General features: G+C 45.5%; 2 protein-coding genes across 2 annotated transcripts; one reads left to right on the top strand and one right to left on the bottom strand.

Moving 5' to 3' along the window:
* The first annotated feature begins 425 nt into the window (after positions 1 to 425).
* On the top strand, positions 426 to 19,226 carry slc5a10 (solute carrier family 5 member 10). Its single transcript, XM_070983879.1, has 14 exons — positions 426 to 455; positions 1,001 to 1,105; positions 1,520 to 1,579; positions 2,022 to 2,126; positions 2,213 to 2,318; positions 2,409 to 2,489; positions 2,582 to 2,787; positions 5,324 to 5,459; positions 14,039 to 14,146; positions 14,252 to 14,402; positions 14,550 to 14,718; positions 17,298 to 17,513; positions 18,645 to 18,738; positions 18,959 to 19,226. The coding sequence occupies exons 1-14, from the start codon at positions 441 to 443 to the stop codon at positions 19,150 to 19,152; spliced, it is 1,746 nt and encodes a 581-aa protein (XP_070839980.1). The 5' UTR covers positions 426 to 440; the 3' UTR covers positions 19,153 to 19,226.
* On the bottom strand, positions 2,826 to 12,945 carry fam83gb (family with sequence similarity 83 member Gb). The gene is made up of 5 exons (XM_070983866.1): positions 11,641 to 12,945; positions 9,740 to 9,907; positions 8,648 to 8,772; positions 6,342 to 7,740; positions 2,826 to 4,757 (listed from the first exon to the last, which is right to left on the bottom strand). Exons 1-5 carry the CDS (start codon positions 12,130 to 12,132, stop codon positions 4,383 to 4,385), a joined length of 2,559 nt encoding a protein of 852 aa, XP_070839967.1. The 5' UTR covers positions 12,133 to 12,945; the 3' UTR covers positions 2,826 to 4,382.
* Positions 19,227 to 19,300: the final 74 nt, after the last annotated feature.

Genomic DNA, 19,300 nt, shown 5'->3' with positions numbered 1-19,300 from the left:
GGTGTTTGGGGTGTTTGCAGGGTGTCAGGTTATGAGAGGGGGTCGATGAGAGTGTGTGACTGCACAGGTGTAAGCGTTAGAATCAACAGGTGTGTGAGAGTGTGTGTGGCTGTAAGGAAAGAGCAGAACAGGAGGCAAACCTGCGTGTTTAGGCTGTGTTTTCAACTGTGTGTGTGCACTGTTACGGACGCCGAGGATGACCAACTCCACCATCAACTTCTACGACCTGCCTCAGTCCTTCAGCTTCTCGGACATCATCGTCATAGCAACCTACTTTCTTCTCAACCTCGCTGTGGGCATCTGGGTGAGAGTCAGAGGTGCATGTGTGTGTGTTCTCCCTGTGTGTGTATATAATACACATGTTTGACGGTTTTCTCTGTCAGTCATCATGCAGGGTGAGCAGGAACACTCTGAGCGGATACTTCCTGGCTGGACGGGACATGGCCTGGTGGCCGGTGAGTGTGTGTGTGTGCCTCATGATCATGAAAAATGTGATAATGTGATAAACACAACACACTGTTTGTGACCAACTTGTGACAAAAAAAGCAGCGTCGTATGGGTTGTTAGCACTTCCACCTAAGAGACATTTCCCCTCTCAACTTCCAGGATGGTTTAATCTAAATGTAAGTGCTGAGGCCCAAAGAGGTAAAAGGGAGAAGTACAACAAATATTATCTTCTTATTAATTCTTCTTTTCTTCCTCATTACTCATGACACCTCAGATTTATGATCCTTTGGACGGGTCCGACCCCTAGACAGGAAACCACTGAACATCTTAACTCTTCATGAATCAGTTAAACTACCGACACTTTGGTAGTAAAATGTTGCTTTTGCGTGGATTCACCAGCTTTAAAAGCCGTGTAATATATTTGCTTCTACTACTACTACAATACTTTAAGTACCGTTTATTGCTAATACTTAAGTAAGATTATGAATGCAGGACTTCTACTCGTTCCAGAGTATTTCTACATTGTTGTTTTGGTGCTTTTGCTCCTTCTCAGATTGGAGCGTCTCTCTTTGCCAGCTCAGAAGGCTCAGGATTGTTTATTGGTCTGGCTGGGACTGGAGCCGCTGGAGGCATCGCCGTCACCGGCTTTGAATGGAACGTGAGTCGACACATCCATCCATTCAACAAAACGTTACGAGGCGCTGCTCTAATCCGTTCACAGTAACTGAACACCTCGTCGTGTAATGCAGTATTTGTGTAAGAAAAACAGCTCACAGCTCCAGCTAATTTCCTTATTGGATCTGGAAAGAAAACTGACAGTAGCTTTGTAATAACAATTTAATCTAATTAGCTCTTTGAACAGGGCTGTCTAGACCAAAGAGACACAATGACTTGCTTTACTGTCCTTCAACAGCTGTTGCAGGCAGCCAGCTGCAGGGGGCAGCAGCAGAGAGGCTTTTTATGCCATTCAGCTGTTTTAGGAGGTGACATTTTTCCACCTGAGGCCACTCTGGTGGACAATCCTGTGAAACCTCTCTGTCCTCTTTCTGTCTCCTTTCCTTCTTTCTCACAGGCCACTTATGTGCTGCTGGCTCTGGCCTGGGTATTTGTGCCAGTCTACATCTCCTCAGGGGTTAGTTTGCATACACACACGCACGCACGCACGCACGCACGCACGCACGCACGCACGCACGCACACACACACACACACACACTGTCTGCTTGTCAAGGCTGGTTCAGCAGGTACATTTTGGTGCCAAGAGACATGAGACGCCTTGAAAATTCCCCAGCAGGGTGTTACACTAAACCACACGTACACACAACTGTCTTTAAATAGCAAACAACAAAAAATAATCTATTTGTTGGTACAGAATCACATGAAAAACAGTAAAGTGTGAGCACACCAGGCTTGTCCACACTCACCGGGCTTGTCCACACTCACCAGGCTTGTCCACACTCACCAGCTGCTGATTGCAGGTCATACTGTGCTCCTAAGACCATGCGGAGCTTCTTAAGTTTGCATCTTCTGTGTAGCTGCGGTGTGTTTTGAGAGTAACTGAAATATGTGTGTTCAGATCGTGACAATGCCGGAGTACCTGGGCCGTCGTTTCGGAGGAGAGAGGATCAGAACCTACCTGGCTGTCCTCTCGCTGCTGTTGTCCATCTTCACAAAGATATCAGTACGGCGCCGTTTTGCACCATTATCTGCTCTGTGATTGAATCTTTGCTGGCATCGTTGACTGATGTCTTGTGTTTCCGTCACCAGACTGACCTGTACTCTGGAGCCTTGTTTGTTCAGGTGTGTCTGGGGTGGAACCTCTACCTGTCCACTGTTCTCATGCTGGTGGTCACTGCTCTCTACACCATTGCAGGTACACGAACAACACATGCATAATTAGATCCAGTATAACTAGTTTAGCTGATATTAAAGAGTCCCATCACGCACACTCCCTTCCTTTCAGGTGGTCTTGCTGCTGTCATCTACACGGACACTCTGCAGACATTTGTCATGATAATCGGAGCGATCATCTTAACAATCACTGGTTTGTACACTTATCATCCCGAATAAACAAACACAACAACTGCAGTTATTTTAAGGGTTGTATAGCTGGAGTTGTGTGATCCCGGTCCACAGCCTTCAACAAGATCGGCGGCTACGGCAACCTGGAGCGTGTGTACAGCATGGCGGTGCCCAGTAAGATCATTCCCAACAGTACCTGCCACCTGCCACGCCAGGACGCCATGCACCTGTTCAGAGACGCCGTCACTGGAGACCTGCCCTGGCCTGGCATGACTCTGGGGCTCACCATACTGGCCACCTGGTACTGGTGCTCTGACCAGGTACGTTTACACACATACAAACAAATGCATGCGCTTCAGATTCGACTTATAATACAGTTCCTCTAATGGCCGCTCGAGGTTGTCCAAAAAAATCATTTGCTTCACTGAAGTGAAGAGGAAAACTCTGAATCTTTCTCTCAAAATGAATCAAATACTTAACACAGTTTTTTTTTATTTATGACATGCAGGTACTGACATCTACTCACATGTGTTGTAGAGGTATATTTAAAAATGATTTTCCCATTAAAAACATTCAAAAGGAACCACTTAGAACAGCTGAGTCTTTTTTATTAGTTATGGCAGTTTCTGACCAACCAACTTAATGCTGAAAGTCACGAATCAATATCACCGCCTGTTTATACCTGATAGGTTCAATAGAAAGAGAGCACACTCAAAATATTGGTAAACCGTGTTTGCTCAAGGAACAGTACGTGGGGTTGGTCAAAGCTGAACAAGAAAGTTACTACAAAATATTCCAGCACACAGTTTTGGTAATAATCTGTCTGTTTTCTCAACCAAAGAAAAATACTCCAGATCTACTAGACGGACCATGTGGTGAGATCGTTTTGACATCTATCTGAAGAATCAACGTTCAATCTCACTGAACAGTTTTAGTGGGTTTTGTTCATACTACGTACCCTAACAGACCCATTTCTGCTAGTGTGGCTGCATCCACAAATCCAAGCAAAAGAAAAAAAAAACATCCCGTTGCCCTGATGATGATTTTGAGCCAAACCCAAACTCCAGGCTTCAAAAATACTTTGAGAAACCTAAAAGCTACAATTATATTTTTCTGCAGTCTACGAGGCAAAAGTATCCATACTTAAAAATACCTCACAGTACACGTACGCAGTCATCAAACTGCTGTGGATTATTTCCAACAATCTGCTTTTTATTTACAACATTACCTTTCGGTCCCACGTCAGTTTTCAAAATTGCATATAAACCAGTGCTCTACATCTGCACAGGTCATCCAACACATCTGCCAAATACGCGAAAACAATCAACACAGCAGCCTTACCCTCGCACCATCAGCAGCCAATCACATTGGCATCAACATGAAACCCGACTCTTAAATCAGTGGGGGGACATAATCGGCTGATCTGCCATGATCTGTCATTTTGCACAGTGCAAAATTCTAAAAAAGAAAAGCAATACTGAAGTGCCAGATGACTGAGCTGGTAGAAATCTCATCACAGCTCACTGATGAAACAATTGTCTCCATGTCAAAAAAGTGTGTCTTTAAGCACATATTTGTATACATACAAACATCAGCTGATATATCGATCAGAGTTTATTTCCCAACGGACACTACTGACACCATCCAGTCAAAAGCCTCTGACCTTTAACCACTGGACTGAACGGTGATGTGATTCGTTTACAGACAATACCTCTTAAATATATCATCAAGTCAAACTGCCAACTCCTGTTGACACTGTCAAAAATCCCAATTAAACAGTCCCTATATGTTCAGACTCAGGGTTTGAAAACGGGGCATGACACGCATACTGGAGACAGAGAAGAGTCCACACTGAGTCCACCATTTCTTAGCTGGAAGACCGTGTCAACAGTCATCCTCGAGTACCTGCACAGTTCTACCTGTCAGCCTTGTTATTTTGAGATCCTTTCTTCTGTGACCCTCCACCTCGTGCCCGTAAGTGTCTTAAATTGCTCAGTTTTGAGAAAGATACTCCAGCTAGCAGCCCTGATGGGTTGGCTGGCGGCTGTGGTGAGGTGCCATCCCCCTTCCTGTAACCTGGGCTGTGGCGCCGTGGTGACCGTCCTGAGCGCGTCTCTACACGCAGCTGAGAAGAGTCAGGCTGCAGCGTCTGACCCTGCCAGTAACGGTGTCCTCCAATCACGGGGCCAGACGCTCGGGTGGGGCGGTGAAAACTTCCTGGTTTGGCAAGGACTACTTTAGCTCCTCTCTGTCGCGATTCACGACCCGGAGATCTCGAGGTCTGGAACAACTAAACAGAGAGAGGAGACGGACAGAGATGAGTAGGACATCATGGAGACCAGAAGAGTGACATGTTGACGGTTATGTGGCTATTACACACACGGAGCACCTCAGGGATCAATCCTCGGTCCTTTACTCTTCTCTGTTCAAATATTTCAAAAGCATCTTGTCAGTTTCCACTTTGATGCTGACGATTCCTACATCTACTTCTCCTTTGATTCACATGGTGCCATGAGACTGAGCACCCTACAAGCCTGTTTTAGCTCAAGTTAAAAACTGTAAGAAACTGGTCAACTGGTTCAGAATGTTGCAGCAGGACGATCCGTAAGATCCCACAGAAGACTGAACACTCATTTTACACGGGCTGCCTGTGTCTTCTAGAGTCGATTTTAATAATTTTGAAGGCACATAAGGGACAAGCTCTTGACTATATACACATTCTTTTTAGAATTGCATACATTTCCTGTTTATGCTTTGTTATACTATACATTTCTTGGTTTTGTGTCTTTTGAAAAGTGCCACATACAAATAAAGTTGGTGCTATTATTGTTAGTACTTGTGTTTGTGAATATGTAGGTGATTGTACAACGGTCCCTGTCTGCTAAGAACATGAGCCACGTGAAAGGAGCATCAATCCTGGCTGCCTATCTGAAGATGCTGCCCTTCATCTTCATCATCCTCCCTGGCATGATCAGCCGGGCTCTTTATCCAGGTACACGAACACACATGCAGGCGGCTAATCGCACATGCATACACACACCTTTCGATTTGGAAGAAGACATGACCTGTTTACTGGAAGCAGGCAGTGGCTTGTTTTGACACTACTGGTCAAACACACCCATTTTTAATGGGATCTGAATAAATTTGTGTGTGAGAGAGAATCTGTGTCTTTCCTCACTTAGTCATGGCAAACGTTATTCCCAAGAATCTCTGCACTCGTTTCTTTCAGTTATTACTCATGAAACAGTAAAAAAAGATTTAAAAGATTATGACAATCATAGTGTCATCATCTACTCGGGCTGTCAACTGCTTCCATTAACGAATAATCTCCTCATTACTTTTTCAATTAAACGATTAATCATTTAGTCTATAAAACGTGAGAGAATAGCGAACAACACCCAACACATTTTCCGTAAGCTCACAGCAATGTCTCCATAGAGCTTATTCTGTCTGACCAACTGTCCAAAACCAAATGATATTCGGTCAAAAGCAAAAAATAACTCTCTCAATTCACCTCTACAATTAACAATTCTTTTCATTCTCAATGAATCTGTTGATTATTTCTATTAAACTAAGTTCTTAACAGTTTAGTCTGTAAAATGTGAGAAAACAATTCAAAATGCATCACAATTGCCCAGAAACTGGACCAACAGTCTAAAATCCAGAGATTTACATGGTTATAAAACAAAAAAAGCAGCAAAGCCTCACATCTGACAACATGGAACGAGCAAATACGTTATTTTTGCTTAATAATTGACTTCAAATATTCATTTCTGCCCATCAATTGTCTGTCAGTTACCTAAGCGATTGATCAAATAATTGTTTCAACACCAAAGGATCAGAAATATTGTCACAACTTCTCCTGAGTGCTCACCTGTCCTATGTGCCTGTGCGGTGAGGCGTGTCCATGTCTGCGGAGCTGCTGTGATTGGCGGATGAGGGCAGCGCTGTCCTCTGACTGGCTGGGCTCCCGTAGATCCAGCATGCTCTGAGAGAGGCGGGCCATCACGTTGATCCCGTCTCCTTGGCGATGCCCACGACCTGACCCTGTCGTCACTCCGTTGGTCAGCAGATCTCTCGGCTCTGGCTGGGAACAATCAAAAAACTCCTCTTCTGATACTGTGGAAGCGCTCGACGGATTATCATTGGCTGCTCGGTCACATATGACCTTGGTGCTGTCTTGGCTGTCGTCACCGTTGCTACCAGAGTCCCTGCCGTCGTCCTTCGATGCCATGTGACCTGGCGTCAGCTCCTCCTCAGTTCTCTTTTCTCTGAAGCCATCTAGGCTTTCCAATTGGTCCATTTTGATCAGACTGACCTGTGGTTGGCCAGGCTGCCCTGAGACGTTGGGCTCTATGACTAACTGCAGCGTGCGGCGTTTAGGAACAGGAGGTGTTGCGGTTTCTGGAGTCTCTGGAGTTTGTTTGGCATTGTCTGTTGGCTGTGAATCAGCAGTAACATTGGCTGGTGATGTAGGGGTGTGTGCATTTCCTTTGTGCGTCCCTTGCGTTAAAGGTGTGTTGGGCTTTTGAGGGTGCCCTCTGGAATCGGTTGCATCTGTTTGATCAGTGTTCGGAGCTCTGTGTGTTTGCTGTTTCAGCTGTTTATTGGTGGGACTTACAGGAGTAGAGGCGTCTTTACCTGTGCTCCCAGAAGGCTTTTCTGCTCTTCCTGCTGTGTTTGCATCCCGACGTGAAACAGGTTCTTCAGTTGGTGGGAGAATCAGGGGTGAGCTGAAGCGTATAGCCTGGCTGACCTCGAACCTCTCTGACCTCTGTAAGTGAACCTGATTGGCTCGCTTATCATCCCTGATATTGATAAAGCCAATAACATCGCTTGGTGGGTCCGGCTCTGGCCAGGTGGGCAGGTACGGGATCAGGTATGCTTTCTCCAGATCGGCTAATCCCGGATGTATGGGTGGCTCTTCGGTAACATGTTTGAGGCGTCCTTTCATAATTTTAAGGCCACCGGGATTCTGGGAGTTTTTGTTGCTGGAATTTTGGTCAGAAGAAGAGGGACTTGTGTGAGTTCCTGTGGCAACGAGTGCATATTTGGGATTGATGAGCTTCCTCGCAACAGCCGCTGACACCGGAGCAGGAGCTGCCTGAGGGATCGGGTCAGGGATTGGTTCATCTACCATGGGAACCTTGTTGAGAGACACACCTCTGGACAAGAGGTAAAGCTCCCGAAACTGCAGGTCGAAGGTCTCCACCGCCTGTCCTGTGATCACAGTGATGAGGTTACGGTCCAAACGAGAGGAGGACCAGGTGAAGCTGCAATAACACAGACATGGAAACATAAATTCACAGCAGCGACTCCCCTATAAACAAACTTTTTTTGTATGCCTAAATCTGTCTCAGATCATGTTTGTCCCATCTAAACTCAGAACTCCTTCAAAGAAAACCCAATTTACCCTTTAATCATTACACCAAGACTTGTGCACCCCAAAGTCATGCATCACATGTTGCACACATAACATTTATACTGGTAAATAGGCAGATGACAATAATGGTGAACTAAACGTCCACGTGTGTTGAGATAAAGGTGTATAATGGTGGGGATTTGCCTAATTTTCAGAAATTAGCATTTGCAGATGAAGGTTTGCATGCTGCTGGTTCACAGAGCCGTTAGCCACAATGTTTCGGGGGGGGTTTAGATATTTTTGGCCACTTGGGAGCAGTGATTAAGTTGTTATGATGAATGATGAACGAGCGAACTGTTGCCTATTCACACATGCAGAAGACATGAAGCGACGTTAGCTTTCATTTGTAGTTCTGTTTCTGGCTGTTGCTGCTAACTGTGCCTGCTGTTTGCCGCTGAGCAGGCAGCGTACTGTGGCTTTTATAGCTTTTTAGCTCAAAACAGTTGCCTGCTGCAGCTGGAAACTGGGTGAAACTGGGTGAAACTGGGTGAGGATGGTGAGACTGAACCAAACCAGAAAAGATGCAGGTCAGATAACCGAAACAATGACCTGAAAAACACCAAAAGGCTCCGGAGAGCAAAGGAGAACTGCAGAGTTTGGGAAAAGTTTCTGTGGGTTCATCTCCTGGTGCAACCTGTTTCACATGCCGCATAGTTATTTAATGCATGTTAAACAGTTTTAAGAGCAGCTTTGAGCGCACAAATAAAGAGGAACACGCTGCGTTCGTGCACGCTCACAGCACGCTGGCCACTGCTCACCTGTATGAACCAGAGATGGCTCTGTCTCCATCGACGAGGAGGAACTTCTGGCTCAGGGATCCACGCACTTTCTGCGCCGACCGCGTGAAGAACTCCACGCCTCCACAGCAGCGCACACGCAGATTCTACACACACACAAACACACACACACAGGGTGAATGCTGAGAGGACCATGAGGGTGTCGTGTCAATGGCAGGAAGGATTTTATTGAACAAAAGGGAAATACAGGCGAAAAAAGAATGAGTTTTTTTGTTGTTTGAGAACAGTTTATTAACTATAAGTTCATGCTGACTGACTCTACAGGTTAGAACATGGGCTGTATGTGCATGCTTGTATGACACACCCTGCTGTGTTTGTCTTTGGCCCTGTGATAAGGGTGTGGTTCCAGGCCGAGCGTTACCTCGTAAGTAAATGTTCTGTGTGAAATCTCACAGGAGACACTAAGCGCAGGCGTCATAAATGCTCATAACAACAGCAGTGATGGCAGACAAGAAAGCAGCCGAAAGACGGGGGAGGGCTGATGATTAAAGCTGCGAGGAAGGAGGAAGGAGAAGTGAAAGAGAGGTATGTTACATGAAGTGAAGAGAGAGAGTGCGTGGTTCATCTAATTGCCTGCAGCACAGACGGGAATGCGCTTAGTGTCTTCCTGGCTGCCGGTCCAAAACATTCAGAAAAGCCACCATGAAACATTAAGTATTTTCTGTTACTGCTGGGACCAGTTCGACTCCGACAGGCAAAGGATAACGAATAACTTAAGTCTGCCTGTGGCCAAAAACTAGACGGTGCATGCACCAAGCCAAGTCCTGCAGGCAAAAACCTGTCAGACCCACATCAATCATCTGCCCTACTTTCAGATATTTCCCTTGTATAGTAAAATACTTGTTATTGAAAACTGTTTCTTTAATGAACAAAAAATATTTGAAACTGGAGCTTTATAAAATAAACTTTCCTACACTTATCAAGAGCAGCCATCTCTCCAGCTAGCTCATCCCCCAGCTTATCAAAACACTATCTGGGTGTGTGTGTGTGTGTGTGTGTGTGTGTGTGTGTGTGTGTGTGTGTGTGTGTGTGTGTGTGTGCGCATATACATACCTTTAGGTGTCCACGGTGCATATCAGCTCTGCCGCACATGGAAAGAAAGCAGGGGACTGCAGCCGTGTCAATCATTATGTATACAGGAACTCTGCGTTTGTAGGAAGCGTCCAGCAGGTCTCGAAAGATATCCACATCTGTAAACACATCCATCACCACGGCTATCACCTACACACACACACACACACACACACACACACACACACACACACACACACACACACACACACACACACACACACACACACACAGGAAATCACACATGGCGTTAGTGTTTCCTGGTCTGTGAGGGCGAGTTTGATTTAAGCTGCTCTTATCAACAGTATTATAGCCAGTAAACTTTTAAAGGAAGCTGGGCACTTATGAGAACCGCATGTAAAAACAAACAACACAACTGCTCTGAACATAGGTGCTCCACAAAGAGGCTTCTACAAACAAAGGATGCTCTGCAGAGTGGAGAGAGAGTGTGAAGTGGCTGGACAGTGTGTGTTCTGTGGGTTCAACAATTCAGCAATACTGGTGACAGCATGGCGCTCTTCACACTGCACTGTCGATTCACTTTCACCCAGTTTAAATCCCAAAACTACAGAACTAAAGACTGACAACTGAAGCAAGAACATTGCTCGGGAAAAGGCAGTTAGGGATCCTCGTGGACAAAACATCTCACCACAGATTTCAAATCGACTGGACTGTCAGTCCCAGATAAAGTTAAAAAACCAGAGGGTCAAAGAAGACAAGCTGCAACACATAATAGCGTACATAGCAGACAGTTTGCTGTTAGCAGAGTTCAGCTGAACAGCAGCCTGGACGTGCTGCCGTCCAAGCAGTGAAAAACTCCATTTAACTGGAGTCTCTGTTGCTCTGGGGCAAAACTCCACTACTGAACGTGCATGTGCCAGCGCTCATGTGTGGAGGTAAAGCTTGCGTATAGAGTGCTGGCATGTAAAGTTTTCACTGACGTCAGGGCATTTTTTCCATCAGCGTGTCAAGATCAGACTTGTGTTGTTAAAACTTTGTTGTGTGAATGTGTGAGTGCACCACATGTCAGACAAGAGGGGAGGGGGTGCTGAGGTTTGCAAGAGAAGACGAAAGGTCAAAACTTTAACTGTAAATAGATATGAATTAGATGCAGATTAAATGCAAAAGTACTTAAAATTAAAATTCAATTTACAGTATGATGGAGAAAAACTGCCCAGCGTGACACTGGAGAGGCAGGGACCAGAGAACGTTTGGTGTTTTTGATTGGAAAAATGAGACAATTATCATAACAGTTGATGATTAATTTCCTGATTGATTAATCATCCAGTCATTTCAGCTCAAAGTTCAATAGGCGCATTGTGTCGATTCTTACACAGTGCTTTTCTTTCCTGTGTTGGACAAGCTCCGCTTTGTAGTTTGTGGTGTTGAGGCAGCGAACTGCTTTGTCCTCTGAGCAACCAGAAAATGTCCTGTGGTGCATTCAATAGCACTGCAGCAAACACAGCCTAACTTCACTGTCTGCTGAGATGCTTGTGTGGTTGTTCGTGTGTTGACTCTGCTGTGCTGTGGTGCATTTGGAGCCTCTGTCTTGTGGTGATTTTGCATTGGATTGTTTCACATTAAAGTGCGATCTGTCCACATGGAGGAGCAGCCAAAGATATAATGAAATCCTATTCAGTAACACAAGTGTAATCTTAAAAGAAGTCACAAGAGATGAATAAACGCCTCTTTGTGTGTGTTACACACGGAGAGAAAGCTCCTGAACGCTGCCTGCTGTGTGTTAGCCTACATTAACATGAACAGTGTTTCTTGTCAGTCTTGTGAGATGTTAATGTTATTTTCCGTGTCTGATGTGGAGATCCCCACTGCATTAGAACACGATCATCATCATCACCATCATCATCATCTTCCTCACTGCCTACCTTCTGGGCTGACGCAATGCTCTTGCGCACCACTTCCTTGATGTGCGTTTGACCCTCGGCTGGAGGTTGCGTGTACACGGTCACGCGCGTGACCCCTCGGTATGAAATGGCCTCGGGCCAGCCGAGATCCAGCTCCGCTACTGAGGCCTCAGACCGGTCAGGCCAGTACTGGAGCGACACATCACCATCTCCCCCTTCCACCTCGGACCCCGGGGTGATGTTCCCCGGCCCTGGCGTCTCCGGCTTCTGGTGATGATCGTGCCCGGGCCGGTAGGCCTCCGCTTTGTGTGTAATCCGCTCCTGCTCCGGTTCCGAGAGGAACTGCCGGACGCCACTTTTGTGGATGTAGTCCGTGAACGCATCGCGGCCCTTGGAGATGAGAGTCTCGAGCGCCAGCCGTTGGTCCTCGCTGTAGAAAAACTCCGGTTTGCTCTCGCTCACGCGCCAGTTGACGTGGTGATCGTCCAGACACTGGATCTGAGACAACGCCATGACCTCAATATCCACCGGTCAATAAATAGTTAAGTGCTGAAACCACTCTGACCCAGTTTCCAGTCGTCGGTCCGAAGGGTCAAACCTCCAAACGGATCGATCCGTCATTACGGTCCATGTTGTGTCCGCGTTCCCGAGGCCCGTGAGGTGGTAAACAGCAGTGTTTTCATGTGAGGGAAATAAACCGCTCTTACAGTCCCTCAACACAGACTCCAGCTCAGCTCAGCCCAGATCTCAGGTTACCAACACGCACGCACTCACTCAGGTGATGTTCGAACAAAGCATCCCGCCCAACGCCACGCCTTTCACCTGCCAGCGGTGGCCCCGGTTCAGCCGCTCCAGCCGCGGGGCCCGGCAGACATGTAGACAGGCAGCTGGCCCGGTGGATGCGTGTGTCTGCCAGTGAGTCACGCTAAAGCGGAACACGTACGTGAAACAGCGAAAGAAGTCATTAATCCTCCTTTAAATGTGTTGAAACTGTCGGTGAGTCAGTCTGAAAGTTGCGCTGACGACTCACTTTTCTTTTCGCGCTGGAAGTCTGACCGTTACGGTTCACAGCTGCTCAGAAAAATGGCAACTGTTGAGTTCCCCGAAGCACAAAAAGTCGTAAAAATCACCGAGCTGACGCGCACGGCTCTCAGCTTTCACCGGAATCGAGTCCACGTCGGTTTACCGTTTCCTTGCTTTCCTTTAAAAACTTCCTCCAGACGGAAAGTCCATCGAGGTCCAGCGCGCGGTGCGGAGCCGCCGGTGAGTGCCCGACCCTGGAATCCGGCAACGGAAGCTCTGTCGCCGGGGGCAGAAAGGCGGAGTGTCCGGTAGTCGGTTAGGAAAGACAGGCTTGAAACTCCACCCTCCTGCTTGGACAGAGGGACAGAAATCTTGCTGTTTAGTGTAAAAACTAACCCTGTATGAAAGGGTCAGCTGGCAGTATGGGACTTTATTGCGTTTTATCTGCTGTAATTTGACTCCACTCTCCCTTTAGAGCTTATAGTTCAGCTTTGAGAGTTTAAGATTAGTTAGTACTGACTCAAAAATGTCCTATTTAGGCAATGCAGAAACCAGACCTGCAGCTAATCATGTCATCACTGGTTTTGGTGTGTCATTTAACGGTCTGCTGTTTTTTTAGTGATAAAACATTGTGAGATAAAACTAATGAATGTCTGAGTGACCTTTGATCTGTTTTAAGTTTAAAACGAGCTCGGGTTACCCAGATAGAGGTGCACCAAACAGACAGGTGACCCTTGTTGCAAGACCACTTTAATATCACCCAACAGATTGTTAAACTATCTAAAAAAAAACCCCCACACACATTACATTTAAAGAGATTAAAGTAGATCTTTTGAAAGCCCAAAGTGGAGATCAGAGCTGAGCTTCGTAAGTCTGATGTCCCATGATGAAGAATGCGTATTATTATTATGTTAAAGAGCAGAATGGTGTTTTATAGAAGTCGTGCACACACATGCACGGCTCTTTGTACATGCATGTACTGTATTTGCTCACTGGCAAGAAGTTCCTAATGAAGGTTAATGATACTAATAATGCATAACTTCAGCAGGATTTTGTGTAATTTTCAGTGGACAGGTTACATTTCTTGGAGATATTGTAATTTTCTACATTATAAGGAGAGCATTTTGTCATTTGTTGTTTTGATCTTATCAAGAGGAACCATTCTTGACTGAGAATACAGTAATAGCGTTGGATGACAATATACAGTCTAACAATACTTTTCTTTAAAATACGTAACGAACCACGTTTCCCTTGTGAATGAGCTACTTTCGCGCTAACAGTAAGCGGCATTTCACTCCTGCTAGTGGAAATTACAGCAAAGGAAGGTGAATTCTGCACATTGAGTAGTTACGTCCTGCACACCTGACCAATGACCTGCGACCGCCTCGTGTTTCAGACTCTGTAGGATGTGTGGATCCAGAAGAGTGTGTGCGAGTGTGCGGAGCCGAGGTGGGATGCTCCAACATCGCCTTTCCCAAACTGGTCATTGAACTGATGCCAAGTGGTGAGAAAACTCTCATTTCAGACATCTTTCGAAATGTTATTTCTGAATGTGTATATGCTTTTTGTGTGACCTGCATCCATCTGTCCATCTGTATGTGTGTTACAGGCTTGCGTGGACTTATGATAGCGGTGATGATGGCTGCTCTGATGTCATCGCTGACCTCCATCTTTAACAGCAGCTCCACACTCTTCACCATGGACATCTGGAAGAAACATCGTGCTCAGGCCTCAGAGAGAGAGCTGCTACTGGTCGGCAGGTATGCCCCTCGCAGGCTTTAAACCCTGGAGGGAGCCCGCTGTGATCATGATCGTGGAGGGTAGACTTTTAATACCAGGATCAGTAAAGAAAGGGGAAGTTTGTGTGCAGAGAAAGTGAAAGAGATGTTCTGTACATGCTGTTCCAGGATCGTGACTGTGATCTTGGTGGTGGTGAGCGTGGTGTGGATCCCCATCCTACAGTCGGCCAATAGTGGCCAGCTGTATGTCTACATCCAGTCAGTGACGAGCTACCTCGCTCCGCCCGTCACTGCTGTCTTCACTCTGGCCGTCTTCTGGAAGAGGACCAACGAGCAGGTAACACATGTCAAGTCCACCAAAGGTCCATATGATACAGCTAGAGCTCCAACTAAACAATATTTTCATTTTTTAATCAATCTGTTTACATTTGGCTATAATATAATGAAAAAATTGTGTTATTTTGTTTGATCAACAGTCTAAAAACCAAATATATTCAATTCAAACTGATATAAAAGATATATATATATAAGAAAAACCTCACATTTCCAAATATTTGGCATTTCTGCTTCATAAATGACTTAAATAATATCGACAGAATGTGACAATCAGTTGTCAGTTTCTGTCGTCGCAGCACTAATTACAGTCAGAAACGTACAAGTTTGCCCGTATTTTATAATACAAATAAACAGAATTAAGTCTCTTTCTAAGAACACGTTTGGGACAACTTCAAAGACACAAGATATTACTTGTTACTACACGCAGCAAACATGCTTCAGCGCAAACACATCCAAACTTAAATCAGATTTAATTCCAGTCCGGACACTAAAGTGCTCATCAGGACATGCTGGACTTCTGAGGTTTGCACTGTTTGTCCCTCCTCCTGCACTGTACTGTTTTATTAGACTCACATGGGATCCAGCTGCCAACATCCCTCACTGCTTGGTGTGGAGTCCACGTGTGCGTGCGCTCGTGAGTGTGTGTGTGTTACTCGCTCAGTTTACGAAGTGCATTGTTCATTATTTCCTCAGTAAGAACCAGCACGAACGTTCTGCTCGTTCACTGTAAGAAGTCAAAGTGATCGTTTCTGGCCGATAACAACAATAAGCGTTATTAGAAGATAAAGATTAACAGAGAGAGGTGAAAGAGAAAGCACTGCTGTGGTGATCAGCCCAGAGCTCCTAACACATGTGCTGAGACATCTTTCCACTGCAAGTAAAGACCAGTCCACTGGGTTGTCAGGACTGGATCCCAGTTTAATAGAGCAGATTCTGGGTGTGTCTGCTCTCCGCTGACATGCTGTGTAACCGCTAAAATAAAGAGCATTTTCTCGAGTGTGTCAGAATGAAAAGGCTTTTCTTTTTACCCATAATGTAAATATTGTCATTTTCTAACTCTGAATGAAGAGTCTGTTTCAGTTTACTGTAATGCGGCTTCAGTGAACTCAGCCGGGGTTAAAACAAGGGTTGGCAGCAGTCCAGCAAACACTGATTTGGTGACTTGGAGGTTAAAAGTCATCTCTGTTATGTAAAATCATTTTTTAGCCGCATGTCGGTTTGTCAGTCCATGCTTTGTTCCAGACTGAAATACCTCAACATCTACCTGATGGATTGCCAAAAAAGTTTGTCCTGACTTTCATTGTCCCCAGAGGACGAATCCCACTGACTTCAATGATCCCCTGATTTCTCCTGCAGCGCCACCAACAGGTTGACTTTTCAAGTTCTTTGTGAAATGTCTCAACAAGTATTGCATGAATTATCATTAAATGTTGCACAGATGTTCATGCTCCCTTTTTGGATGAGCTGTAATGACTTGGTGATCCCTTAACTTTTAGGTCTAGCGCCATCATCAGGTCACTTTGCTGAATGCCTGTAAAGTAGAGCCTCAACTGCACTGCTTGTTTAGCGCTAATTGTCAAATTTTAGCATGCTAACACAAAAGCTAAGAAGACGAACCTGATGAACATTATACCAGCTGAACATCAGCATGGTAGCATTTTCACTGTGTGCATGTTAGCATGACATCAGCATTTACCTCAAAGTACATCTTCACAGAGCTGCTGGTGCGGCTGCAGCCTCTTTAGCCTTCTTTAACATTTAGCATAAGTACACATTAAAACTGAAATGTGGAAAACAAAGCTTAAAGGCAACCCAGTGGCTAAAAACATCCACAAATTTAGCACAGGGGATCACAGCACTGTTACAGAAAAGGTCTGAGCTTTTTATTTGTTCATATATAAGCATCGCAGTAAGAGTCTTATTCGTGTTGACTCACAGGGTCAAAGAGCAGAAGTCACCGCGCACAATGTGTCACACAGTGACTATAGACTGATGCTATAGAGAGCAAACAATACAGGCCTATTTACATGGAAGCATGACGCGTGTCTGTAGTCTTTGAAGCAGACATGCAACCGTAACCCATAAGAACGCTCATCAAGCCTGTAATTAGTGTCATTATATTTATCACATCACATTTAAGGATTTAGCTCCAGTAAAGCATGCGCACGCTTTGATGTTTTCAGATTTATCTAAACTGAAATCAGAAAAACAACCATGATAGTAACTCTTAAAGTAGATGTTGTATCTCATGTGGCACTTTCACACCAGAAAGAGGCAGAATAATAAGTATAGTAAGAAGCAAAGCAGAGGTTCAGATGTTTGCTTTACATGCTGCGGTACGTCGAACTGCACAGATCACATTCTTTTCTGAAGGCCGGTCGGAGACAGAGAGTTATTTGTGACGCTGCACGCGTGTGTGCTCAAGTGAGGAAAGACGCGACGCTGACAGATTATCGTGGTGGGAAAGTGAGAGTGTTACGCGGTGAACACGCCCAGCTGCGATTACGCTGGCAGATCGCTGATCGCAGATCAGCTCAGGGAGGCGTGTAAGGTAACCTGTTTGTGTTTGTGTGTGTTCAGGGCGCCTTCTGGGGCCTGATGGTGGGTTTGGTGGTGGGTGTGTGTAGGATGGTGCTGGAGTTTGCCTTCCCGCCTCCCAGATGTGGTGTTGTGGACTCGGCCCCTGCGGTGCTGCGTGGCGTCCACTACCTGCATTTCGCCATACTGCTCTGTGGGCTCACTGCAGTCGTGGTCACTGTAGTGTCACTGCTCACACCGCCGCCCACCCACGAACAGGTGTGCACACACAGATACAGTACACAACAGAGCAGGCATTACAGTATCTGCAGGTTGGCCTCCGCATGTAAAGACAGCCAAAGAGGTCATGCCTACTATCTAAATCCAAAAGATCAACAGTAAACCGTGGAGCTAAACCTTTCAGTGCAGTCACAGGTGAGCTCATCGCTGCTGATGACCCACTTGTTACACCTGGCCTGTGTATGAACTCAAAAAGCAAACAGCAGCATGTCAGAGCACATTTGAGAAAAAGAAAAAGGAGAGTAGAAAACCGGCACATTTGTTGTGATTAGCTGTCTTGTAGACACAGTTTGTAAGGACTTTATATCCATTAAAAATGCAGAAAATCTGCTGTATCATAGCCGTGATTTAGATGAATTTTGTTGCAAATAATATGATCTGTGCTAACTGTGATGACTTTATGTTATCAGATAATAATAAAGATTAAATTCCCAGAATAAACATCAAGAACAAAACTGAATCACACATGGAGATAAAACTGAATAATATTACAAAGTTCAGGCTTCAGACTGACCTGACTGTCTTACAAAGACTTAATTTGTGAAACCATCAGCCTCCACCCTGGAGAGGAGTAGAAAGAGTGTATCATTAATTTAATAGTTCAACATTTTGGGAGAATGTGCTTGTTTGCTTTGTCGCAGGAAGTTGAGATTGATACCGCTCTCATGTCTGTCTGTTAGATATGAAGCTGCAGGCAGCTGGTCAGCTTATCACAATAATCTCACAATAAATACTGAATACAGAGTTAACAGCTCGCCTGGCTCTGTCCAACTGTAACAAAAAGCCACCGACTTTGACTTCTAGAGCTCAATAATGAACAAGTAGCATCTCATTTATACATTATGTCTGCCTTTGGAGGTGGGCGTAGGTGGATTTTGTTACAGTCTTTGTGCTAAGCTAAGCTAAGCTAAGCTAAGCTAAGCTAAGATGGAGTGCTATCAATCTTCTCATTTAATTCTCTGTAAGACAATGAAAAAGCATATTTCCAAAAATGCTGAACCTTTGCGTCAGTATACACACCCATCCAGCTTCTCTACGCACAGTAGAGGTCATATTTATGCCAAAATGTAATTGTGATAAATTGACCTGTTTCACGTTCTGCTTTCCCAGGTGTGTAACCTGACCTGGTGGACTCTGACTGAAGAGCCTCAAAGAGAAATTCCTCTTCAGAAAGTGTCCAGTGTCAGCCACCGTAGCTCCCAGGGTAAGAGTCTGATTATTCACCACACTTGGAAAATAAAACCAGCCATCATGTGATGAACAGTCACAAACACGCTGTTACTGTTTGAGTAACTTCCTGTGTCTGCTCTGTGTGTGTGTGTGTGCATGTGTGTGTGTGCGCATGTGTGTGTGTGTGTGTGTGTGTGTGTGTGTGTGTGTGTGTGTGTGTGTGTGTGTGTGTGTGTGTGGGTGGGGTGCAGCAGGCTCTGAGCCAGCGCGGCGGGTGACATGTGGTCAGGGAGCAGGATTGTGTATCTCAGCAGCGCGGCGGTCAGAAGCGACTCCAGCTCCCAGAGTCCTCAGCGTTAGAGAGAGCGTGTTCTGGTCCAGGTTCTGCTGTGTGAACGCGCTCCTGCTGGTCAGCATCAACATTTTTCTCTACGCGTACTTCGCCTGAGTGGAGGATCGGATTTAACATCCTGCCTCACCCTCCTGCTGAACTCCTGCCAGCCTCTCCAACATGAACTTGAACCCCGGCCTGCCAGACAGCTGCTGATTTCTCCAGATCCAAGAAGGTGGGAAACAAACGCAGATTTTTATACTGG

This window comes from Chaetodon trifascialis, chromosome 2 (assembly GCF_039877785.1).
Source record: "Chaetodon trifascialis isolate fChaTrf1 chromosome 2, fChaTrf1.hap1, whole genome shotgun sequence".
In the NCBI taxonomy this organism is placed as follows: domain Eukaryota; kingdom Metazoa; phylum Chordata; class Actinopteri; order Chaetodontiformes; family Chaetodontidae; genus Chaetodon; species Chaetodon trifascialis.
Note: the sequence above shows the minus strand (reverse complement) of the source record. Positions and strands in the feature narration are given on the sequence as shown.